Source organism: Falco naumanni, chromosome 10 (genome assembly GCF_017639655.2).
Source record: "Falco naumanni isolate bFalNau1 chromosome 10, bFalNau1.pat, whole genome shotgun sequence".
Taxonomy (NCBI): domain Eukaryota; kingdom Metazoa; phylum Chordata; class Aves; order Falconiformes; family Falconidae; genus Falco; species Falco naumanni.
This window is the reverse complement of record NC_054063.1, coordinates 37,789,160-37,814,341: the sequence shown is the minus strand read 5'-3', so window position 1 is coordinate 37,814,341 and position 25,182 is coordinate 37,789,160. Positions and strand designations below refer to the sequence as shown.

The window sequence follows — 25,182 nt, the reverse complement described above, 5'->3', positions numbered from 1 at the left end:
GGAGCGGTTCCCTTAAATCTCTAAAGAACAAACAACAGCCATATCAAATCAAAGTTCTCAGACAAAAAGCTTCATATTATCAGAGAACTGCAGGACAACAATAACATTCCAGTAATTGCTAACCCAAAAACTGGAATCAGGAGATACCACTGGAGCAATATTTCTGAACACAAGGGTACGATTAGGAAAGCAGAAAGAGATGAAACTCCACACATCAAATAACACTGCAAGACTAACACCTTGACTTTCTTACATTTTACAATGTAATTTTTTTCCTAAATTTAGTTTACTGTTTTTCTGAATTAGAAATGCAAATTCAAGAGTAAACAGGTCCCACTTGAAAATGGGACTGTGGGCAGAAAGATAACTAATGTAATTGCTTAGCAACTAAGAAAATTAACCGAAATACGTTCCAGTGTTCTCATCATTCTACCATGAACCAAGGTCAGAACCAGTTGTAAAATTTAAAAAACACTGCTTTTCTTTTAGATCCCCGTTTATATTTTGAGACTAGTCATCAAAACAGAAGCAGGGTTTTACATGCCATGTAGATACTTTTTAAAGCAATAAAAATTTAGAACTTAAAAATACTGAGAGGTGCTGCCTTTGATGAGGTTTTAGGGATCTCAGTATTTAGCAAGTGAATAATGTTCACGGTATTTTTTAGAACGCGGATATAATGTACAATCAATTCTACATTATTAAGAGTCCGACGTAAGGCTGACATTGGAACTGAACTTATTTGCCAAATATTTATATACCTAGAAACGAATGTTCTTTGTATTCCTTCAGCATTCCATCTGTATGATTTCAGATCATGACAACAGCACACAAGCTGACTTAAGTTTGCTGTATATTACAAAAATGCACTGGCTACTGTTTACTCAACTATCAAATTCATATTTAGTGTTCCTATATCAACTATCTCATCACCAAATGATGCCTGTAAGGTAAGGAGTTTATTTTACAGACTTTAAAAATCTTCCATTTTTGAGGGATGTTTAAGACATGCTACTATGCAAGGCATTTTTCCTCAAACTTCAAATTTGATTTCAGACTGTTTAGGTCATCATCAGATGTGCAGACCCCAGAATTATGCTTCTTGAAACGTATGCTTGTACTCCGGTTCTTTAAACAGGTTATAGTATAATTTAATAAAATTTAGATTGGAAACAAAAAGTTTAGAAGATTTTGGAGCAGAAAAGGATAGAGGGAGGGGTTCCAACACCCCACACCTTTTCAAGAAGGCACCAGTATCTTTAAATGTTTTTAACTGTTCCAAATCACATAAAATGGTACACCAAAGACATTTTTAAAATGCAATTACACTCCATTGCTAAAGCAACAAAAAAGAAACTAAGTATGTCGAACCTACCAAGTCTGTATTTTTATCTGCTAACGTTAAATGTTTCCACAACTTTTATGACATCAGTGACAACGGCATAACTACATTTGTAAACAAAAGAAAATTTCAAAATCGCTGCGGTTGCAGCAACTACAAGTACCAAACTTACCCATTTTTCCCTTTTATTTCCCTAAACACTACTGACATGCATTCACAAGTTCACAAAAATCAGCAGCCTCCCCGTAAGAGCAGAGAATTGAGAAAATACTTACTTCTTGCTGCGTTCTTCATGGCCATTGGCACTGCTCAATTTGTTCTCATCCTAAGCAGGGTTGATAGAAGAACATCGTGAGGACGAAGTGGAAACATTTCAAGTGGTCAAAGGGTAATGGGAATAGGAATAAGAAAATACAAAACAAAAATTTTAATACTAAATTACTTGTTTACAGTTTAATGTGGAAAGATTTAGAAAATTTAGGTAGGCATGTTTAACCACTTTGCTGCTTAAATTTAAGTCATACAAATACAAAATACAAGACTTACATCGTTTAAAAGTGTGTATTAAATTGTAGATACTTCCTTACATGCTTCAGAGAGCAAGTTATCCTGTAGAATTCAGCACTCAAGTGGTTAAATGTTATTTCTATAAAGTGTAAGAGGAAGTTTCAGGTTTGTGTGCCCCTCTGATCAGTACCAAGGCTATCTCTGCCTAAGCCCCAGTGGCTACGCTAGCAGCCAGCCACTATGGTTTTCTTGTGACCGATGCCATTCCCGAGATCTTCACTCATTTTCGCTGAAGGGTTGTAAGAGCTTGATGTCACCTCTGTCACACATCTCGCCCTGAAGCAAACAGGGATTCACACTGCTTTAGTAAGGTCGACTCCCAAGAAAGTCATCAATAATCCACCAGTCCAGCCTAAACATTCCCTATTTCCATACCTGTTTACATGGAAAATATCCATGTTAAACCAGGACACAAGAATTTTAACATAATTTACAAATTTCTCTTCAAGATTTTAACGTAACTGCTAAATATTACATAAACTAAATATACCACTTAAAACTTACAAATGCTCATCCAAAATTCATGACATGGCTGTAATAAACACTGCAGAATAGACTAACAATAGCTGCTATATAATTTATATACTTGCTTTACAGTTTAATCACATCAGTTACATCAAAAGTACAATTCCTAAGTGACTTAAACTTAATATACATTTCTTGCGAAACCAGAGCTAAAGCATGCATAGTGTTAACACTTCACCATTTGGTGAAAAACAAAAAAAGACAGTATTCATTTGCTGCTGGCTTATATAAGACATCGCTATGCTAATTGATAAAAATTTTGCATAAGAATTGACATTTCCTAATTAAACAACTAGGACAGAATACAAAAGCTTATTTTAGAATGATACCGCAGACTGTGATACTGTCTTTTGCTTGCTAAGAACATTCTATTCAGGGATCCAAGAATTTCAGTAAATTCGTTCACTCAGCAATTGATTTTCATCTGCCCTGTTAAAAGATTAACCGCCACCAGTCTTCTGCATTAAAAGTCAGTCTCACTCTTCTTGCACCGAGCAGACTGTTCAAGTATTTACTTGCCATGGGACTGGTGAAAAAGTTATTCTTGGAACCCTGCTGTTTTCCCAAACCACTGCATTCACCTTGTTGCTATACCAAACTGGACGTGGCAATTTTAGGAGAGATTTTTGCGGTTTTTTGTTCTGGGGGTTTTGTTTTGGTTTGTTTTGTTTTGGTTGGTCGGTGATTGTGTGTTTTTGTTGTTGTTGGTTTTGGTTTGTTTTGTTTTGTTTTTGTGTTTTTAAACCTAGGGGACCACGGTACAGCGATACGTCACTCAATTACTACCTTATGATTGACAGTTCACACTGGAATCAAAGGTGAATTCATGGGAGTAGAGGTGAGATATCGTTAGGCAAGTCTACAAAGAGAGATAGATGGGCATTTATTCATCACGCTGAAGTGAAACTACTGCACAATATAATTACATTAACAGTATATATTTACTTGTAAGTTACATGTAATGCATCTCCAGTAAGATAAATCATGAGGGCTCCAGGGATGTTAGTTTACAGTTCAGCAGTAGTTTCATGAATAATGCTAATTTAAGGTAAACAGGACCCCACTGGCACATCTTCCTCACCTTCTTGTAAGGAGCTTCAAGCATTGCTTCAATATCAATATCATCAGCCATTTTTCAGGACACCTGAAAGAAGAAGCAAAATCCACCTGAGACAGTAAACACCCCTGTGCTTTAGATCCCAAAGGCTTTTGCCTAAGAGGCCATCACTACAGTAGCTCAAATTCACAGAGCAGTGTCTCAGAAGACGTTTCCATTAAGAACTAGAATGAAGCTTTGCCCAATGAGATAATAAAAGAACATGACACAAAGCAATTGTAGCTGTAAACATCAAAAATGTTATTCAACACAGTTAGCCAGTGGAAACCCTAGAGGTATTCCACCTATTTCTTTCAAAACAAATCGCACAGATCATTTATGGTACAGAAAGGATGGTCTGGCAGCCATCTTGAGAAGTACTACAACTTGACCAAAGGACCCAAGAGAGGCATGTAAAGAACACACACATTCAGGCAAACCTGTTCATAGCTTCTGAGCATTTACTACCATCACATTTAGTAATCTGTGGACTTAAAAGTGAACACTATGGCCTTTAAGAAATGCAGCTTCCTGTATAATGGGGGGGCACAGAAGAAACAGTTATGATTCAAGCATTAAGAGCTATTAAAGCATACGCAAGATCCATCATGCCATGTAACACTAGCCACCACAAAGTTGTTGTTTTTTTTTTAAACATCATTGCTCTTATTTTTCAACTTCAACCCCCTAATAAAATTTTGTGTTTATTATACTCTGGATCCCTTTGACCTTTGACTTTCTTTCCCTATGCAGGTATGCTGTAAGTACCTCTCAAGACTCTTTGCATTAGAGTATAGAGACTCAACTTCCCCAAATCTCTTATTAAAACAGTCTCTCTCCTTTTTCTTTAAGCTCAAAAATGGCAAGGCCTCTAGATCCAGCTCAGATGGCCCAAGAGTGAAGATTCTCCTGCATGTGTGCCATAAAATGGATTTTTAATCATACAAGTTAATTCTTGCACCTTGGTTACAGGCATTGCCACATAACTGTGCTGTTCTGAAACTTGACCAGTATAATGAAATTGCTCCAACATTCAAAGATACTTTTAAGTTGTTCACTCACAGCCTCATAACTGAGAGTATTATACCAGAGCTATAACACGTGTAAGAACCAAGTCATTCCCCCACTTACATCTGATCATCACCCATTAATACAATCAAGAATAAAACATAATCCTTTAGCAATATCAGAGCACTGGAAGTTCATACTCAATTACTTAACCAAGGTACGCTAATCTTATTTTCAAGTTATTACCTCTCGGGGTATAGTACTATCACAAATACAATCCTCCTTAGTTTATGTAATGGCTCAATTTTACTTTTCACTGCAGTATTTACAGACAGCTTTTGAAGTCACCTAATTCACTACCATTCTACTTGTATTTGGTATGAACAAGTATATCAGTATGATTAAGCACCATGAAACAGCACCAGGCCAAACCCAGGATTCTGCAATGAAATTCCCACCAGTGACCCACAATTGTATTTTCATGCATGTAATTTACCTAACATATCTAGCTACACCTGGGGTGGGATTCTTCATCCTGAGGAGGGGTAGCCAAAGGATGGGATGGGGGCCATTACAGAGACTGCCAAATCATGAGTGGCTTAGAAAAGTGAATAGGGAATGACTATTGCTGCATTCACCCAAATAGTAGGAGTGAACGAACTATATCATCCAGTGGGTTCAAAACAAAGGTCCTTATTCACACAGCATTTAGCCATGGAATTCACTGTTACAGAGCACTGTGGATGCTAACAAAGAAAAAAAAAACACAGGCAGGGTTAAAAAAAAACCACACAAAATCTCACAGAAAAAGCTTTTAATTAAACAAAGACATGCTTTGTGACCCTGAACCACAGCTAGCTGACAACTAAGAGCAGAGAAAAAAGTATCACTGTATGATTGCCCTGTGTTTGTTTTTTCTTATGCACTTCCTGCTTGCCACCATCACAGTCAAGATTCTGAGTTACACGGACCTTTGATCTCGCCCCGTGCAATCTGTGCCCTTTGTACGCTGTACAAACTGAGTGGTACACTACCACGTTTTTGTCACACCTTCTGTTCACATGACACAGACCTACTATCGATGTAATTAATGTAACACATATAACGATGCTCCACATAAAGCTGATTTTTTAAGAAGAATCACAAATAGAGTTCAATTCCAAGTGAGCAGAATATCATGACAAGTTTTCAAGTATCTTTCATTAAACATTGAAGAAGCTCAAAATAATTTTCGTAAAAGCCCTTCAGCTTCAGAAAAGCTGCATATATCTGACAACTCTATACAGAAAACAAACATCACCACCCCAAAACAAAAACCAAAACCCAGCGACCACCTCTCCCCCACCAACATCAAAACAACCAAGGGGAAAAAACACTTGAAACTTTGTGGGCCTACAGAAAACCCAAAGGGACGTGAAATTTATTGCTACTAATCTAGCCAGTATTTACGGCTGATTTCATTTATTTTTGCTGTGTTGTATTAGATAAAGGGAATTAAAAAGTCTTGAAATTATCTGCTTTGGAAATTGCACGAAATGACAATTCCACACTTGGTTTGCAAGGAATCTGCTGGAAAAGCATAAAAAAAGTTCAGGGAGAACGTCGATGGGAGGCGAGCTCAGCTCTCAGCAGCACACGCACCTTTGTTCAGCAGGTTCCCGCCAACAATCCTCCGCACACTCCCCTACACCACCGTAACATAACGGGTTCGGGTCCTCAAACAGACTGCTGCGCTAGAACCAAGCCTCTATTCCGCCGGGGCACCTTACCCGCACACTCCAAAGGCCTTCAGCCCCTGCGTGCGCCGGCCGCCAAGCCCCGAGAGCCGCCCGCTCGCGGTGGCCCGCCTCTCGCCACTCCCCGCCCCGCGTCCCAACGTAAACAGCCCAGAGCCGCTCCCTGCCGCGCCGCCTGGGCCGTCAGCTCCAGCCGCGATAGCGGCAGCACGGCCGGAACCCCGCGCCGGCCGGGGCTGGCCGCCCCGCACAGCGCCATCGTGGGGGGACTCGGGGAGGGACAACGCCGCGGCGGAGACAGCCGGATTCGCCCGCTACGTGGCCACAGAAACACCCAAACCCCGCACGGCCAGGCCGCGGCCTTGGGGCGGGAACAGCTCGCCCGGCGCTCGGGCCCCAAAGGGGCGCGGGGCGGATACCGGCGGGGAAGCCAGCAGCGACCCTCGCGGACGAAGGACGGGGCCGCCCAACCAGAGACGCGAGCATGGCGGCGGGAGGGGCGCAGGCCTCCCGGGCCTCCCTCAGGCCAGGCCCACAGCCCTCCGCAGGCCAGGCCGCGGCTCGCCCAGCGGCGGGGCCCAGTCCCCCGCCCGGCAGTTACCTGCGCTGCGGGTGGGTGCTGTCCTCGTTCGGGCGCCCGAGGTCCAGCGGCGGCAGAAACGACTCCCGGTTCCGGCGCTGGCTGTGCTGACGTTGGGGGATGGGCCTGAGGACTCAGGAGCCCTCTCCAGGCGTCTAATCCCCAGATGAACGGCGCCGCTCGGCCAGCTCCGAGGCGGCAAGTGGCAAGGGGCGGCGCGACCGTGGCGGGCAATCCCCGGACCCGGGCTGGGCCCCGGCTCTGGCACCAGCGGCTGCTCCCCGAAATGGCGCCCGCCGCGTCTCGCCGCTCGCAGACTCCGCGCACGGCACGGGGGCGCCCAGCGCACGGCGCAGGGGCTCTCGCGAGACTCAGGGCCAGACAAGGGCCCCTGTGCCCGCCGCCTCTCGCGAGATGTCGTGCCCGGAAGGGGTGACTCAAGCGCTCGCGAGACTTGGGCAGACAGGAGGGGCTGTTATGTGTTTTTGCGCTCTCGCGAGAGCGCTCCCGCTCTCTTGTCTGGGGCGGGGCGGGGCGGGGCGGGACGGGGGTAGTGGACGGGTGGGTGGGGTACTCACTCGCAGTCATTCGGAGGGAGGTCTGCGGCGTCCTTGGGCCAGCGAGTCCCTTCCCTTGTGGCGTCGGAGTGCTGCGGCTTCCACCCGGCCCGTGCCCAGTCCCCCTCCTCCCCTCGGCGCCTCTGCGGGGCGGTGTGGGGCCCCGGGAGTCACCCCATATGTAGCCCAAGTATAACTTGTCAGTGACCTGGCATTCTGGTGCGGCTTTTGGTCCAAGCCTCTGCAGGTTACTGGAGCCTTGAAGCTGAAAGGTTTAACTCAAAAAGTAAGTAGTGTTTTGTGAAACAAAACCTGCTTGTCTCATTAACAGTGCTTTTTTTTTTCCCGTGGGTGCCCAGAAAATGTCTCATTTTTATTTAAATTTAATAATATGCAGTAAGTTTTGGCCAATTGTTCACCATAGTACAGATAACATTGGGTGGGTGTCCTGTTGAAATCAGCACAAAGTAAGCAATAACGGCTGGGAGGTTTAGGTTATTCCTTCTTTGTCCTGCAAATCTGAAACAGTGTAAAGAGAACTTCTAAACAGACTTTGCCTCCTGAAATTATAATTTTGCTATTGCATATGGAAATATTTAAACCAATTAAGGTGTAAGGACTCAAGCCCGTAGATTTCCGAATGAAAACCTGTTTATGAGAAACTCTTAGGCTACTGCATCATTTAATGTCATTTCTAACAGAGTTCCTGAAATGTCAATAGCTTGAAAAGTTCCAGAAGCTCTTGCACAGTTTCCATGTCTTTCTAAGCCAGGGGTCCTCAAACTACAGCCCGTGGGCTGGATACAGCCCCCCAGGGTCCTCAATCCGGCCCCTGGTATTTACAGAAACACCCCTCCTGCCCCCCCACCCCCCCTGGGGTTTGGGGGGGGGGGAAACCAAGCAGCCCCAGATCACTTCCTGCCACTTAATCCGCGTGCTGGCCCCCTGTTTAAAAAGTTTGAGGACCCCTGTTCTAAGCTGAACTGGTCAACTTGAGTTTGGGGCAAATGGAAAAATGAGCTGTTCAAAAATAAAAAACCAGCATGGCTATAATAGCTATTCCAACCTAATCATGTTTGTACAGTTCGGTTGTAAACAAAATTAACAATTTTCTCACAGGCAAAATGAGTTTTATTGTAGTTGTTCTGGTAGCACTGCAATGGCTGCGTGTCCCTCACTGCACTGCAGTTACTTGCTGCTCCCAGTCAGCCACCCAAAGGTCAGGTCTAACCAGCTCCATGTTCCTTGTTCCCTCATTGTATGATTGTGACTGAAGTATGTGCTTAGGCTCATGTCGGTGCATTTTCCTAAGGGTTTTCTCTCACATTGCCTGTGAAGCCAGGCTCTGGAAGGAGGCCATGGGAGGTGTCTTTTTTTGTCTACTCCATGCGCACACCCTTCACCCTCAGCTGATGCTCTGGCAGTGTGGGAGGAAGGATGAACCCAACACACATAGGGTTGAGTTCTTACAGGGTGGGGGTGGCTAATAAGGGACCTTGACTGGCAGGCAGCTGCACCAGCTCCGTGTCCAGCCCCGACCCTGGTATGTTGTGCTACCCTGGCTGGCTGGCTGTGGATGTTCAGCTCTGCAGGGCTGATGGCATGGTTAGTATGCCTCTGGCTGGATTCGCCTCTGGAGATGATGGGAGGGCCAGGAGGAAGCTCTCAGTAACACATTTCCCAACAGAAGTTTACTCCCACTTGTAGACTGGCTTGATCTGTAGGAGAGACTGGCTCTGCAGTGCTGCAGGGGAAATGCCAGCCATGGCTGGTGTTTCTTCATCATCCTTATCTCTATTGTGAGCACCAGGGTGTTCACTTAATGGACTTCCCTGGGCAGGTGCAGGGAATCCGGTGTGGGCGTAGTTCATGTTACCCCGTGCTGCAGATGATGGAAGGCATCTCGCAGAATTAACAAATACGGGGGGGGGGGGTGAAAAAAAATTGTCATTTCCCACACCGGGAGTCGAACCCGGGCCGCCTGGGTGAAAACCAGGAATCCTAACCGCTAGACCATGTGGGACTGCGTAGTACGTTTCTCGCACCGCTTCCTGTCTCTTCGTCCGGCCGCGCTGCTCGTGCTGCCTGCCTGCAGAGCGGGGGTGCGCAGGAAGTGCTCCCCCTCTGCAAAGGCTGCGAGAAGCTGCGCTGGGGCGCGCTTTCCGCCGCAGACGTGCCCGAATGAAGTAATTAACCCTCGGGACTGGGGGTGCCAGGGAGGTCCCGCTGGCAAGAGCCTAAGCGGGTTGTGGGGATCGCGATCGCGTCGCGGGAATAAGGGCGCGAGCTGCTCCTGCAGGAGTCGGGCTGCCCACGCTTCACCAAGTTACAGGGGATTTTTTGAACTAAGTGAAGTCGACTGATCTGAAAAACCCCACGAAATTTAGGGTCATCCTTCTCGAAGTTATTAAAATGCTCTTAGTTAGAAGATGAGGATGGAGGCTGACAAAACTGAAGCAGGAGGACATGACCAACGGGAGGATGAACAAATGAAGTCCAGCCAAAAAAAGGTACAGAAACTGGGTAACAGCAACAAATGTGCTTCTGTACAAATTCTAGCAATAAAAAATAAGCAGCAATAACTGGACTACCCAGTTTTGACTGAGAACAACCTTATCAGAAATTGGTGCAAGGCAGATAATCAGTGGGACAGTGCAGTAGCAGGCTATAGGTTATACATGAAGAACCAACTAAATTGTGCTTGTGGTGATGCTGGATGCTAAAGAAGCCTTGTCAATGTGCCTAAACGATTTTAATCTTCCAACATAAAACACTGAACCCCTATAGTTAAAAAAATCACATCTTGACGTGGTTTAACCCCAGCCAGTAACTAAGTACCATGCAGCTGCTCACTCACCCTGAGGGGTGGGGAAGAAAATCAGAAGGGAATGTAAAACTCAAGGGCTGAGAAAAGAACAACTTAGTAATTGAAACAAAATAAAACCAACATTAACAATAATAACAACAATTATAATGAAAAGGCAGGAGGAGGGGAGAAGAATGAAATCCCAAGGGAATGGAGGAAAGAAAACAAATTATGCACAATACAGTTGTTTACCATCCACTGACTTAGGCCCAGCCAGTCTCCAAGCAGCAATCACCATGCCCCAGCCAACTCCCCCCAGTTTATATACCCAGCATGATGTCCCACAGTAACGAATACCCCTTTGGCTAGTTCTCCCCACCCAATTTCTTGTGTCCCTCCAGCCTTCTGCCTGGCAGGGCCTGAGAAACTGAAAAGTCCTTGAGGTACTATAAACATTACCTGGCAACAGCTAAACCCATCAGTGTGCTATCAACATTGCTCTCACACCAAATACAAAATACATCACTGCACCGGCCTCTAAGAACAGAATTAACTCTATCACAGCTGAAACCAGAACACACAAATAGTTTGCTCTCAGTAAGTTTGCAGATGACACCAAGTTGGGGGGAGCATTGGTGTCCCGGCGGGGCAGGAGGCTCTGCAGGGGGCTTTGGGCAGGCTGGGCCGGTGGGCCAAGGCCAAATGTATGAGGTTCGACAGGGCTGAATGCCGGATCTTGCCCTTGGGTCACACCAGCCCCAGGCAGCTGCGGGCTGGGGGCAGAGCAAAGTCTGCTTGGCAGGAAAGGGCCTGGGGAGGGGCTGGCTGATGTCCGCCTGAACGTGAGCCAGCAGCGTGCCCAGGTGGCCAAGGTGGCCAGCAGCATCCTGGCTTGTATCTGAAAGTGTGGCCAGCTGGTGCAGCCGCGTCTGGAACCCTGTGTGCAGGATTGGGCCCCTCGCTGCAGGGGGAACGCTGAGGGGCTGGAGCATGTTCAGAGCTGGGCAGGGGGCTGGGGAAGGGTCTGAGGCACAAGGCTGGTGTGGGGTGGCTGGGGGAGCTGCGGGTGCTCAGCCTGGAGAGGAGGGGGCTCAGGGGGGACTTTGTTGCTCCCTACAGCTGCCTGGCAGGGACTGTAGCGAGGTGGGGGTCGGTTTCTGCTCCCAGAAAAGTAGTGACAGGCCAAGGGGAAATGGCCTCGAGCTACACCAGGGGAGGTTTAGGCTGGACATTAGGAAAAATTTCTTCATGGAATGGGTGGTCAGGCCTTGGAGCAGGCTGCCCAGGGAGGCAGTGGAATCACCATCCCTGGAGGTGTTTGAAAAACATGTAGATGTGGTGCTTAGGGGTAGGGTTTAGTGGTGGACATGGCAGTCCTGGGCTAACAGCTGGACTTGAAGATTTCAAAGGTCTTTTCCAACCTACATGATTCTGTGATTCTATGGGATGCACGCATTCAGGTTGTGAGCAGCCAGCCTGTGTGTATAGCACTCAAAAGACAAGAACATGTTTGTTGAGTTGGTCGGCTTAGTAGATAGTGAAGACGTTTAAAAAACTAGCAAAGAACAGCTTTCCAAGTGGTTTGCCTAAAGCTGAATACCTGGATGCTGAGAGGAACAGCTCACCTGACAAATCATAGCAAATGCAAACAGGGACATTTGGCATCACAACACTGGCAACCACATGTTCAGAAACTTCTCTCTGTGGTTATGTGGTAGAGCAATGAACTTGCCACTGTTCCCACTGACTTCAGCAGGAGCATGGCTGGTCCTCAAACTCTTGACTGTATGAGAAAGGATAAAAGATAAAGAGTAATAAAACCACTTCTTGTGCTCATCATAGGAGTTTTGGTTATCAGTATGTATTGGTAAGTAGGCAGTTTGCAGTCAGAACTCAAGATACTACCTGAGGGCAAAAGGAATTAAGTTAAAGTTTTAAAAAATCAAATCTGTATTATTTCACTGAAACAATACAGTGAGAAATAACAGCCTGCGCAGATATTTCAGTTGGGGACATCTATAAACAACAAAATAAAGCAAAATATATATTTTTTTTTTTTGGTGGTAGTTAAGAAGAACAGGAATAATGGGATGAAGCTGAGAAAACTTAGGCAGATTATAATGCAAAACACCCTGAGAGGACCTCAGATAGATGTCTAAATGATTGTCCCAGGAGACAACAAGGCCAGCAAGGAATACCCCCAGAAAAGCCTCTGCACTGGTGAGAAATGCTGTAGGCGACCTCGCAAATTCCCATCTTTCTTTAACTCCCGAGTCCTGACTGTGGGACTTTCCTTCCAGCTTTCTCACAGAAATGGAGATTCAATTAATTTGTCAAAGCTTGTGAGAAAAAAACACCAGACTGCTGGGATAGCTTGAGGAATTACAAGTTCTGTCTGTGGCTTAAAAATAAACTCCGTTCTTGACAACTACCTACAACAACATTACATAGTCTGGCACAAACAGCCACAGCAAAGCCAGGCAGCTCATGCAGCCTGGTGGGTGAGGGAGCAGGGAGTTACAGTGAGGTGGGACAGCTGTGCCAGCACCACTCATGCTGCTGTTTGGGTGCATGTGGTGGTGACAGCTCAGTCTCATGTCATCAGCCTTGGCCACCAGCCTCTCAGCAAGTGTCCTCTGCTCTGGGCAGCTGTCCCTCAGCTCAAGACAGCTGACGGTGGGACTCGGTGGGACTCATGTGGCCAACCCACACAGGTTTGTGTTTTCCAGTGTATTACCTCTTCTGTGAGGGAGAGAGCACCATTGCTCAGCTCATGCATTTGGACAGATTGGTAAATCCTTAGAGGATATAGGTTGAGAGCAGCAGAGCTCTTATCAGACACAAAGAGGTGTGAAAGGCTGTGATAGAGCTGAAGTCCTTTGGGAACCTGTAACTGATATGATGACAGTGACATATGCACCTTATTTTGGAGAGTTTTCATCCCACAGGAATTTTGAAGCAATGCAGGTAAACCTCCACTGTGGACAATTTCCTGATCTTCATGCCACCAGCCTCAAAGTTTGGCTCATAGAAAGTGACCTGGGAGCATGGACTTCCCCTTCCTGTGTATGCCTAGCTTTGGGACAAGGACTTCCCAAGACAACAGAGTTATCTCCTGGCTCACAAGGGACAGGCCCATCTCTATCTTCCTCCCCTGTTCTTCCCTCCTCCTGGCCCATTCTGGTGTGTGGCTCTGCTCCTCCTCCTTGTCCCAGTGCTTGTCTGATCATCCATCAGGCCAGTTCAGGTTACTAGCCTGGCAAAACACCGCTTTTGTTTTGTGCCAGTTTAATGAGCTGATGTGGTTCACTCGGGCCCAGAGAACAAAGACTCGGACCAGTAAAAGGGGCAGGACTTGATGCATGGGGAGCCCTCTGCTCAGTTCAGCCATCTTGCCCACTGCACCCTTCTTTCGCCTGTGAGGGCTTGTAATCATTGCATCTGATGTCCTTCCCACTTTGCAGCTCCCCTCCAAAAAGGCAGAGCTCTCCTTTGCTGTGGGGAGCAGTGACACCTGCTAGAGCTCATCCCATAGCTTTGTCAGCAGCTGGGGAGCCACGGTAGCAGGGAAGATGGCAGAAACCTCTCCCGTATGTTTTTAGTCACAATCTGTTTTAGAAAGCAGGAGAGGAAACAGAGCATTTGCTGCTCCATCTGTCTCCGCATCCCATGCTGCCAAGGTTGGGTTACAGCCAGCTGCTGCTGTTGCCAACTGGTAACACAATAGCATGGCTGCTTACTTTGCAAGGGAGCTAAAGACAGTAAGATGGAAAACATTAGGACAGGATGACTTTAAAAAAGCCCCATTGCAGAACACCTGGCTTGTTATATAAATTTACATCATGCCCACTATAAAGAAACCTGCTGACTGCTGCTTAAAAGCATGTATTTTTACAAATAGCCGAGTATCTCCAACTAGCCCTTCCCATAGGACTGTCCTGGGCTATTTGATACCTTCAGTCAGCTTCAGAACAGAGACAGGGTTAATTAAGAACAGGGATGTTTTTTTCTTTACCTCATACATGCCAAGACCATTTGTTGGAGAGGACTCTCACTGTGCACAATCCAGAGAACTTCAGCCAGCAAGTCTTGTATCCAGGTCAGCCTGGTCCTGTTCAATAAGGTATCTGAGACATTTGGTAGAAGATGTCTGTGTGCTGAAATAATGGAGAATTCACCACATCTGCCTGCTCAGCTCAAACCTCAAGCCCCTTGACACAGAATTACAGATGTGTTGATTGGAAAGGCCTTTGGAGGGCATTAGCCCAAACTCTTGCTTGAAGTGAGACCATCACCGACACTAGATCAGGTCAACCATGGCTTTGCATAGCCAAATACTGAAAATATCTCTCCAGGGGCGGAGATCCCACCACCCATGTGTGTGAACTGTGTCCCTGGCTCAACCTAGCACTTTACGTTTCCTGTTGCAGCAAAGAGCTGCCCACAGGAAGAAATCTTGCCCACATGCAGGCACTCACAGTAGTAGCTTGGTGGTAGTTTGACCTATTTAACATACGGCTTTCACAGTACACAACTTTTTCTGGTATTATTCACTTCCTCAGCACAAGAGTGCACAGAGCCACTCCTGCTCCTGTATGGGGCTCCAGCCATGGGGGCTCATGGTGCTGGGGGCAGTAGGAGGTGGCAGGCAAGCTGGAATGAGGTGACAGCATGGCAGCGCCAACCCACCATGCAAGAGAAGCAGAGGAGGTTTGGTGATGGTAACAAAGGTCAGCCACATTTGAGCAACTGCTGACCAAGTTGGTGGGTTGCACTCAACAAGGCGCCAGGCCTGGCACAAGCTTCACTGGAACATAGTTCAGGTGGGGCCAAGGGTGAGGACTTTAGTTTTGACGCAGCCCCCGAGCAGAGCAGGGAGCCCCTGGTGAAGAATCTCCTAGCTCATCCTCCCACCCTCAGTAGTACCCTGGAAGGCTGCAGTGGGTCAGTGCTGGCCATAAGCCCAGACAGCCAAATCTTGCCAAGCTTTTCAGGTGTCTACTCCCAGTATCACCAGTCTCTCCTCAACACAGGGTTTGTTCACACCTGACTGGAGCTGTTACTTCCCCCTTGCCTGTATAGGGAGACACTTACCATGGGGCTAGTACTGGGCCGGGCTGGTTCCAGGCGCAGTCCAGTCTGTTAACAGAGGCAGAGCAAGGGCAGTGCCTGCTGGCCCAGACCTGCAGGGCACCATGCTGGCTGCGCTCACAGCGGTAGCACATCTGCCTGGGCGCTGCCCCATCTCCCCAGCCCCGTATCTGCAGGCAAGGCAGTAGCAGCACAATACCGAGCTTTCCTTACCTTTAGCATCCAGTTCTTCCACACCCACAGATAAGGAAGACCCCTCATGCAAGGTCCTCCACCTGCCATTTCCTGACATGGAGTGCATGCACACGTATGAACATCCACCAGCTGAACAGCTTCATGAGAGGGGGGTGGGTGTATGCCTCCAGATCCAGTTTCTTCCACCTGAAGAAATGATATAGGCATGATCTCATGGAGCTGGCTCCTTTTGCAGTTCTTCAGTGCCAGCTGTAGGAAATATCCTTCAGCCAAGAACAGGCAGCAAGGGGATACTTTGGCCTGGAAACACTGTTCATACATCTCCTTAATTCATCTTACAGTGATTTGTTGTTTACAGCCTCACAATTCATGAAGGCTGTTTCTTCTTGTAGGCAGTGTGGTTTTGTTATTAGCAAAAGAGCCAGGGTTTATAACCCTCTGTTCTCAGACACTGTTGCATCTTTGCCATGCTCTCAGACTATTCAGACACTTCACATTCACCTTCTGCTGCCATCTTTGGTGTATTGATGGTAGGCATCATGACTGGTGGGCTTGATCTCCCATGTATGTGTCACAGAGTAAGCCACCCGCATCTCTGGCAGAGGACCTCCTTGTGTGATTGTACAAGCTACTACTAGTATAAGTTTTCCCCAGCCTGTGACTACCTGCAGTGTGAAAGCCTCTGAAAAAGTCACTTCAGAGATCCCACAAAAGTTTTTCCCTTAGCTGCTTCATTTTTCCCCTCTGGGATTTCTCTCCCCCTCCCTCAGTCACTGGTGTGGACACAGCTCATGTCCACCAGCGCCCTCTGGCTCTCCTGAAAAGGTGGACCTGGTCTGGCAGCTTTGCACTCGTGCAACATGCAGCCCCACAACCATCTGTTGTGTCTGGTAATTGAACCCCCATTCACCAAGCTTTCCTCTTCCAGCAGTGGAGATCTCTGCTCCCAGGAGCGTCCTTGGTAGCCAGTGGGTCTGTGACCATACTCTGGTGGGAAGGTTCTGCCTTCTTCGTGGTTTCCTTACTCTTCATTTTAATGCCCTCCTGCTGCATGACATTGTGCAAGACAGCACGGGGCTGCTAGCCGATGAGTAGGACTGATCTCAGATGTCCTCTCTGTCCTTGAGTGCCTCCAGCTCACCTGCTTTGGCTTGAAAAGAGAGGGAAACTCTTCAGCGTGCTATGTGCAATATCATGTCCCAAGAGTTTTAGCGGCACCAGCTATGCAACAAAGTTACAGGTTCTCCAGCAAGCCTGCCAGAGCTGTAGGCTGAAAACAGCTTACACATTATCATCAAGCCCTGAATCACACAAAACAAAATGAGAGCATTGCAGAAAACCTGAATGTTTGCTTGGTCCCTCCTGTAGCCAACTTCCTGTGTACTGTGTCAGGTCACTCGTTTTTGGGGGGGCCCTGAAACTGGGGCCTTTGCAATCTCCCCTCTCCCCAGCTTCTGTTTTCAGTCTGTCCAAAGGCTGTTGCTAGCACAGTAATGTCAATCGTGTTAAAATTTTGATACACCAAGTCTGTATCTACAAAAGCCCTTGAACAGAGACTGTCAGGCTGCTATAAGCACTTCCCCAGTATCACTGTTTCCCTCAGAGGACAGATACAGCCCTTACTGGCAAAGGCAAATAATAGCTGCATCTCCACAAGGAAAGCTGTCAATTTAACCTCACTGGAGCTACACCAGCAAACTTTTGTTTCCAGCGCAGACCTGGTTTAACTCTTCCTTTCTTTCCCAGCTGGCCTATGCCTCTGTCCCCAAACTGTGCAGCCCTGCAAAGCTCAGCCTTCCCTGCCTGCTCGCCTGCATCATGGGCATCTCCAGCAGCTTCGAAGCCCCTGTGGGGCCCCCGCCACATGGAGCCCCCAGTAAGCACAATGCAGCTGTGTGTCCAGCTAGTGAGTGAGTGGCCACGATCTCACTGTCTCTCTATTCGTTATTTAAAAGTGCACTGGGACTTTCATGTGAATGTCTTCAGATTAAGTTACTCTGAAGTTCTTCAGCAGTGCCAAAATGCCTTCTGTGAGAGAGCACCGTGAGTGCGGGTATCACTCTGTGCAGGGACCCCATGCGCTGACTCACCTGGGGTGATTAATGAGCTGAACAGACTCATTTCTGACTGTAGCAGAAATTTGCTGCATGGTGTGATACGGGCCAAAAATCACTGTTAGTAGCAAAATTCACTGAGTATCTGCCAAGCCTTGCACCCCCAGCTAAAGGTGTCTGAGGCATCCAGGCAGCTCAGCCCCCAGGATTTGTCTCTGCATGGTGTTGTTCCTACTCTGGAATAACAGGACCCAATATGACATTCATTGGGAGCATTGCCATGTTGCAGCAGTCACTGAGATAGCAGGGGCTCTGCTGTGCCACTGCACCAAGTGACATACTCCAAACTGGTGACTGGCAGAAGCTGATCTACTGGAGCTGTCCTTTAGTGCACAACTTGTGTATTTGGACTGCTGATGCTGCTGGAGGAGTAGGGCTCGCCACCCTTTCCCAAGGCCTCTGCGCTGCTGTTTCTATGTAGACGGTTGACCCATGCATGTGTGGGGGACAAATCTGTCTTCCCGCACAGCCCTGACCAGGCTGCTACAGGCTCGAACACAGAAAGTCCCTAGAATCTGCCCAGACAAAGCTGCCGGGGCACGGAAGAGGGCACATCCGGGCAAACGCGGGCGTGTGGCAGCCCTGCACCACGGGCCATCGTGGGGACAGGCGAGTTGCCGGGGCAGCAGCGGTCCGGGTGCAGGGGCGGGCTGCGCCTGCGACCCGTACCGACTCCAAGCGGTCTCCGGCCCCTATCGCGGGGGAAGGCTCCTGGGCCGCCAGGGACGGTGTGGCTCCTGCCGCGAACGACGCCCTCCCTCGCAAGCCTGGGCACGGCAGCTCGGCGCCGCCGCGGGTCTGTAACTCAGGTAACGCTTCAGCCTCCCCGGCACGGAGCTCCCGGCTCCGCGCCCTCCCGCCTCGGGCCGGCCCGGGGCTCTGCGATGCCTGAGGCTTGGCGGGCCCGGGGAGGCCCCGGAACGGCCGCAGCCGCCACCAGGGGCTGCCCTCGGCCCGCGGGCCCGGCCCCTGCGCGTCCCTCCCGCCCCGACGCTGCCCGGCGCAGCGGCCCCAGCAGAGGGACCCGGGGAGCGGTCGGGGGTCCCGGCTGCCGGGCCGGACCGCACCGCCCCCGGGCGGGGCCGGGGTCGGATTTCACATCCTGCCCCGCTCGCAAGCAGAGCGGGCGGCGCTGCCGAGCGGACCATGGCGGAGAGGTGAGTGCGGCGGCCGCGCACCTGTTGAGGCGGGGTGGGCGGGTGGGTCTCGCCTCGCCCGCCCCGTCGTGGCCTGCAGGGCTGCGGCCCGGTCGGGGGACGCCACTGGTCGGGGAGGGCGGCAGCCGCGGGCCCGGGCCGGCCCAGCCGCGGGCCCTGAGGGGCAGGTGAGGGGCGGCGGGGCCGGGCCCTGTGGCGGGGCCGGGGCCGGGCCGGGCTGGGCTGAGCTGAGCCGAGCCGGGCGGCCTGTGCGAGGAGCGGCTCCGCCGCGGCAGGTCCCCGGGCCGCTGCGGGGAGCAGCTCCTGGCCCCGCGCGGCTGCACCCGTCCGGCCCCCCGCAGGGCCCGGCTCCCGCGGGGGCACGCCGGCCGCGGCCCAGCCCGTTCGCAGCCTCCGAGCAAGGCAGCTGACTCCGAGGTCCGTTGAGCGGAGCTGGCCCGACCCCGGCCCTCTGCTGTCGGGGCGCTCGGGGTCCGGCGGGGCGGCGGCCGGCAACATCGCCCCCCGGCGGTCGCGCAGGGCTCTGCCAGGCGCCGCTGCAGCCGCGCGGGCGCGGAGGCGTGCCTTCTGAGTCTGTGCCTGCCTGGGACCTGGTTGGCAGGCTCCGAGGAGGGCTGCTTGAGCGGGTTGTCTGCGTCGCTTAAAAAAACCAAACGCGGTGACAAAATAACAGTGTTTTAGTGGTCAAGCACAGGGCTGGCTCACCTGGGGTCAGGTAGGGAGCCAGGATCATCTGTTGGCAGTGAACGTGGAGGGACGGGGAGCTGGGCCAGTGTCCCAAGCAGCATCCTGCTTCCGACAAACGCAGGAAGATTTCGTGGCTCCTCTGAATAACCCCATTCAAGGAGAACAAAGTCCTGCTTGCTCTCTACCTTGGCTCATCGGCCAGAAGCGGTTGAATTAAGTTTGGCTCTGCTGGAAGGTATGCTGCACACCGTGGCAGGAGCATGGTCCTCGCTGGGGCTGATGCAAGTTGCTGTTGCGCTGTTTGGCCAGCATTTTTTTTTTTTTCATCCTAGATGAAAAGCTCAAAATGATTTAAAGTTCGATTTAACATTCCTGGGAGCACAGCTCTCCCCCAGGGGCACCAGATTTCAGCTGGCTTTTCACGTTCTCTTTGTCTGGTGGAGAGGAGGGAGGACCATGCTGGCATTTTGCCCGGTACCTCAGTGATGGTGCAAGGTGTTAAGAATAATTTTTTCATTGCTCTTATATTTGCAGGTGTATTTTTCTCTTCTGTCTCTTCTGTATCTTCTCCAACAGAATGTGGTTTGAGTTAGTCTGTAAAAGTGTCTTGGGAAGGGAGAGCAAATGTCCTTGAACATGGATGATGGAATACTAGAATTCATCCAGAGCAAAATGATTAGCACAGCAGTGTGCTCTTGGCCTGCTAGCAGCAGCAAGTCATAGTCGCTGCTTCTGCTTGTGACAGCCAAGGGCACTTGGTGCTCAGGGATTGAGGTTGCAGGTTGCTCACTTCAGAGGATAAACTGGAAAACCTGACAAAGCCATGTAGATTTGGAGCCGTCGTTCTGCTAGCCAGTGTAGAGGAGTACAGTGCTTCTTGCACTGGATTTCAGCATAAGTTTTCCAGCGTATCCCCACTGACTGGAGTATCTCTTTGATGCTTTTTGGGTCTGGTGTTTGCTGGGTTGATGAGACGGGTTTTTTCCTGTCAGTCAGATGGAGGCTATTTGGAGTGATGATGAGATCAGAGTGGATTATAGGAATGCAGATTTTGAAGCCAGCTTTTTGGTCAGATAGTTCACATGTTTTCTGTATTTGCAACAGGTTTGCTTAGCTGAAACAGATGTCTTGGCCTTAGCTGGAAGCACATAAGCTACAGGGAGATCTAAGTGTAGTGGCCTGGTATGTTTTGTAACCAAGAGCATTTTATAGTTGCCCTTGTGATGCAAAAGACAGCTTTTGGCCTGACCCTTGCTGGGTCCGCAGCTGAAAACCTCATGAGAGACTTGCATGTTTAATCTACCAACAAGACATGTAGAATCTGGTTTGTTGAACACTGCCCTGCTTTGGGGGTAGAAAAGGCAAATGTGTCCTGTTCAAATGATTTTCCTGATCTGTAGAAAAATGTAGTGTGCTGTGGTGCAAAGATGAGAGGAGGAGAGACTGAGACTCTGTAGTGAACTGCCTAATGTATAAGAAAATCTTGCAAATTTCAGTGTGTTTGTGTCTGAGCTTTGAGTCATTTCTTCAATCAATTCTGTTATTCTTCTGGGTTTGGCTTCATAGGATTGGATTGGCTGCTTGCTGGCAACCAGGTAAAGTCTTGTAAACCAGGGAACAGTTGAGTTTCATTTTTTTCCCCACAGAGCCATGGAGGAAGAACTATTAGCATCGTGGAAGGACTATAAGATCTGAATCAGCTTTAATAGAATCACTTCTGTAATTAAAGATAACAAAGCATAAACTGCCATGGGATTCTGGCTTTTTGGCTCATGAGGGTGGGTTTTTTGTTTGTTGTTTTTTTTTTTTTTTTCTCCTGGCAGTGCAGTTTAGTAAAAATTCATATTCATGAACCCTTTCTTTGCAGTTGTGAAAAGATGTGTCAAAGCTGTATTTCTTGATAGGTAAAAACATTAGTAAGAATACTACTTGGTTGCCATTTTACCTGTGGAGAAGAAAGCTTTTCAGTTTGGACTTAGAGTTTTAGCAGCATGTTTTTGGCTATTTGCTCATGTCCCGAGGCTGTTTAATTCAGAGGGAGATACTCCAGCCTGTGCCAGAAGTACTGGGGATTGCTGAAGTCCTGTTAGGTGGGTGGGTAGATGGTACTGAGCGTACTTGTTCAGTGGGAAACCTCCTGGTCTGGCTGGCCGTTTTAATTTGGTTAATACAAAATATAAAGGATTAATGTGCTTCATGTTCTGATTGCAATGAAAACTCTTAATTTTGTTATTGAATCTCAGTATCTTGAGTTTGTTGCATGCAGTTGATTCAGATTAGTTAAGGTTTTAATTTGTCTTTGCCTGAATACTATTTCTGTGGTTTTTTCCAGAAGCTTTAATTTAGGAACAGGCCAGAATTTCCACACTTCATCAGCCTGCCCTGGAGCTGCTGATTGACTCCTTGTGTCTGCACTCAGCCGTGGCTTTGCAGCATAGGGGTTTTCAGGTTTTGGCAGAGCACCTGAATATCCTGCTGTTTGGTATTCAGTGCAGAGCCCCTCACACCTGCTGAACTGGGTCCATGTGCCCTGTTCTTAACTGGCTTAAATAAGGCCATAAATATCCTCTCTGTAGCTCACTGTGACCGCAGGACACTCTTCTGCTCCCAGTAGGTTGTCCTGCTGGATGAGCCTATTCCTGGATGATGAGCATTGTGGTAACTCACTTGACAGTAGATGTGCTGGGGTAGTGAAGGGCTCTGTTTGTTCTCGGGCATCACCACTGATATGATAACCTCTCTCACCTGCCTTTATTGGCAGCCTGACCTCTGCCACATGCTCCTGGTGTTGTCCCTGCTCCTTTGAACGTGCTGCTGGAGCTATTGGTGAGCTTGCCAGGGCAGTTGGGATGAAAGACCGACTGGCTTTAAATGAAACCAGGGCTCTGTTTTTGCTACAGTAACTCTGCTGGCAGAGGCTGAAGAGGGGTGATAAGCTGTGGAGGACAAGGTAGTCAACTTGTCCACTATCACTGCCATATCCTTTTTAAGCTGCAGCCCTCAGCAGGCCCAGCACAGCCTGGAGCTAGCTCCTGAGGTGGAGTCATGCCTTCAGTTAGTGTTTGACTCTGTACAGGTAGAGCCTGGTCCTTGGGAAATGCCTTCAGACACACCAAAGTCTTCTGATGGAAACTAATCAGAAATTCAAATGAAAGAAGCTGCATTTCCTCCTTCCCTGTGGTCTCCTTTCCCAGTGTTTCCATTCCTGTTGTGCTACCAAGATGGCTTTCTCAGTGGATGATGCAATTAGGAGGAGATGCTGCAAGCTTTCAGCAAGTAAATATGTCAGAATTTGAAATGCTTTGTTTAGGCTCCGTCAGTCCTTCCCAGGTGGAGCCCAATTATTTGTGCCTTGTTGTGACATGTATTTGCTTGTGTTTCTTTATACAAATCTGCCTTGAGGGCTTTTTAATTAGTGAAGTGCCTCTTATTTGTAATAAAAATAAATTCCAGAGCAGACACTGGGATTTCGGTTTAGCTGAATTCATAAAGGGTTTCTGAGCTTTTCTGTCATTACTTAAACATGTGATGTTAATTTTTGCCTGTGTCAAGGTGCGCAGGAAGGCAGTTCCTCTGTAGGAAGGATGGCTTTAATGACCAAGCAATTTCTCATGCTTTTTAGTAGCTCAGTCCTAAGTGTTCACTGAAGCAAGCAGTCGGTCTAATTGTGTTTTTATACTTTTCATGGGGAAGAGTTGTCTTCTGCTTTGGGCAATTTCTTAAAGCAGTCAGTTTTTGGAGTGGCAGAAAAATATTGACTAAAACAGCAGGTATGAGGTCCATCTTACTTGTACATCTGGAACGAGATACTGTAGGTAAAGAGAAACTTTTTTTGCACTTGGTCTTTGTCTCATGGGAGGATGAAAAAAATACCATTTGGGATATATTCTCTCATCCTAATTACCATTCCAAGCATTTGAGGTTACTTATATAAGGAATAAGTGTTTTGTCTTTCCAGTTGAATATTGACCAGTGAATTCCAGTGTAGTTGGTGTCAACCATCCTCCAGCTACTCTCCCAAGCTTTTTTCTTTGTGTGTTCTCAGCTGCCATTTTTTGTTTATGCAATGGATAGAGCCAAAAGATGTTTGGGAAGTTTATAATGAGGATGCTGAAGATCCACATTACTTGTTTGCAGCTAAGCATGGGAGATGGAAAGGACTTAGTGATCCCTGGGGGGAGCATTGTTACGGCTTGTGTAGCAGCTCGAGGTGTATCTGGCCTCCCACAGTTATACACTTCAGGTGAAAAGAGGGGGCTTGGGTTGGATAATATCAACTTCAGAAAATTCCCCCTGGAAAAAAAAAAAAGCTGAAAGACCAAAGCACTGGAGATGCTGAGATTATTTTTTTTCAGGCTATTCTGTCTTTTTGGACTTAAGGTCTTGTATGAAATTCCACAGAGCACTTTATGCTGCAGAGCGCTGGGGAGCTTCTGAAATAGAGAGGTCCAAATAAAATTATTCATTGGCATCTTCGTCAGCCATCAGAGGCAAACAGAAGGCAAGTTCTACATAAAGGATGTATTTTCTTCCCCCCGCTTGTATTCTGGTTGTGACCAGTTCCCCAAGCCAAGCTGTCACTGCCCTTGGCCTTGCTTGGTGGAAACCGCTCTGGTAAGAGATGAAACAAAGATGATGGTGAGCACCCCATGCTCCCCAGACTTGCTGCACATTCCTGTCACAGCCTGAAGTGGAGCAGGGCAGTCCTGGTCCCCTCTAAACTGACCTTTTTCTTAGCCACAGGGTTTATGATCCACCAAAACCAAACAACTCAAGCAGGGGGGAGGACGGGGACAGGACAGGACACACATGACACCAAACCTGTGCTGGGCTCATTTGTGTAACTTGACAGATGTGGGACGCTGCCATAAGGCACTTGGCTTTGGCAGACAGGGCTGTTTCCTACCGGAGCAAACAAGTTCGCTGCTTTCTGACTGGAAACCTGTTACAGAAGCAGAAAAGACTCTGTGTAGTGGGATTTTGTGTCATCTTGGACATCGTGAACCAGTGGCCCAGGGCCAGATGCACTGTAGCAGGGATGCCTTCTTTGTTCTGTAGCTCTGGTTTTTCTGTTTGGTTTTGTTTGTGGTTGTGTGGGTTTTCTCCCCAGAAGAATGACAAAGAGGCTTACTGTCTTCATCAGCAGTGATACCAAGAAAAGCCCTGCACACTGGTGCCTGACAAGTTGGAACTGAGCTCAGCAAATCCTCTTTAACCACATGGAGTTCAACTGTCTTGGTTTTTTTGACTCTGAGGCAGTACAGTTTCTTGTGCATGAGTTTTCATGTGCAGCAGCAGCTAGGGCTTGGTTTAGAAGGACAAATGGCATAAAATATTTCCAGTAACAAAGTGAAGTGAGAGAAAAAGTTAACTGAGGAGACTTTATAGCTGATTGAAATACAGACCCAGGGAACGCAATGGGTGAGCAGTGTTGTGTAGTGTTGCCTGGAAAGATGCCACTCCAGAGGCTGTGGCCAGACCAGGTGGTTGGGTGTTGGCTGCAGTTTCCAGTGCGTCTGCACAGGCTGCTGGGCCATTGTGGTGGTTGGTTTGGTTCTATTGTCAGGACTCCGACCTGCTTTAGCCTACTGATCCTGGCTACCCCAGCTGCTCCAGTGCCTGGTCCTCACCCATCTGCTAATCTGCTTGTACAGTTGTGCTCCCACACACAGCCTTATCTACTCTGGGCTGGTCCCCCATGTGCTTTTGGTGCTGTGTAGG

At 48.3% G+C, this 25,182-nt stretch overlaps 2 protein-coding genes and 1 non-coding gene across 18 annotated transcripts in view; 1 reads left to right on the top strand and 2 right to left on the bottom strand.

The window, feature by feature from the left end:
• Window positions 1-7,194, bottom strand: part of RBM39 (RNA binding motif protein 39) — a 31,875-nt gene extending 24,681 nt beyond the window's left edge. The window contains exons 1-5 of one of the 13 annotated variants that reach the window (XM_040608376.1): window positions 6,876-7,189; window positions 3,516-3,578; window positions 3,221-3,293; window positions 1,889-2,284; window positions 1,614-1,667 (exon numbers count right to left, since the gene is read on the bottom strand). In XM_040608376.1, coding sequence (XP_040464310.1) covers window positions 1,614-1,642 — 29 coding nt within the window. In that variant the 5' untranslated portion in view covers window positions 1,643-1,667; window positions 1,889-2,284; window positions 3,221-3,293; window positions 3,516-3,578; window positions 6,876-7,189. Of the gene's footprint in view, window positions 1-1,613; window positions 1,668-1,888; window positions 3,294-3,515; window positions 3,582-6,875 lie in introns of those variants that run through there. The other 12 variants (XM_040608377.1, XM_040608374.1, XM_040608375.1 and 9 more) reach the window with 12 other exon arrangements.
• A 219-nt stretch (window positions 7,195-7,413) lies between these two features.
• The window catches only part of LOC121094508 (rho GTPase-activating protein 39-like), a 67,362-nt gene continuing 49,593 nt past the window's right edge, over window positions 7,414-25,182 (top strand). Inside the window, exon 1 of one of the 4 annotated variants that reach the window (XM_040608192.1) lies at window positions 7,414-7,697. Coding sequence is in view for 2 of the 4 variants with exons in the window: in XM_040608191.1 (XP_040464125.1) it covers window positions 18,764-18,774 (11 nt within the window). In the remaining 2 variants the exon portion in view is untranslated. Of the gene's footprint in view, window positions 7,698-18,638; window positions 18,775-25,182 lie in introns of those variants that run through there. The other 3 variants (XM_040608191.1, XR_005829871.1, XM_040608190.1) reach the window with 3 other exon arrangements.
• On the bottom strand, window positions 9,363-9,434 carry TRNAE-UUC. Its single transcript has one exon. It is a non-coding gene; the product is annotated as a tRNA-Glu (tRNA).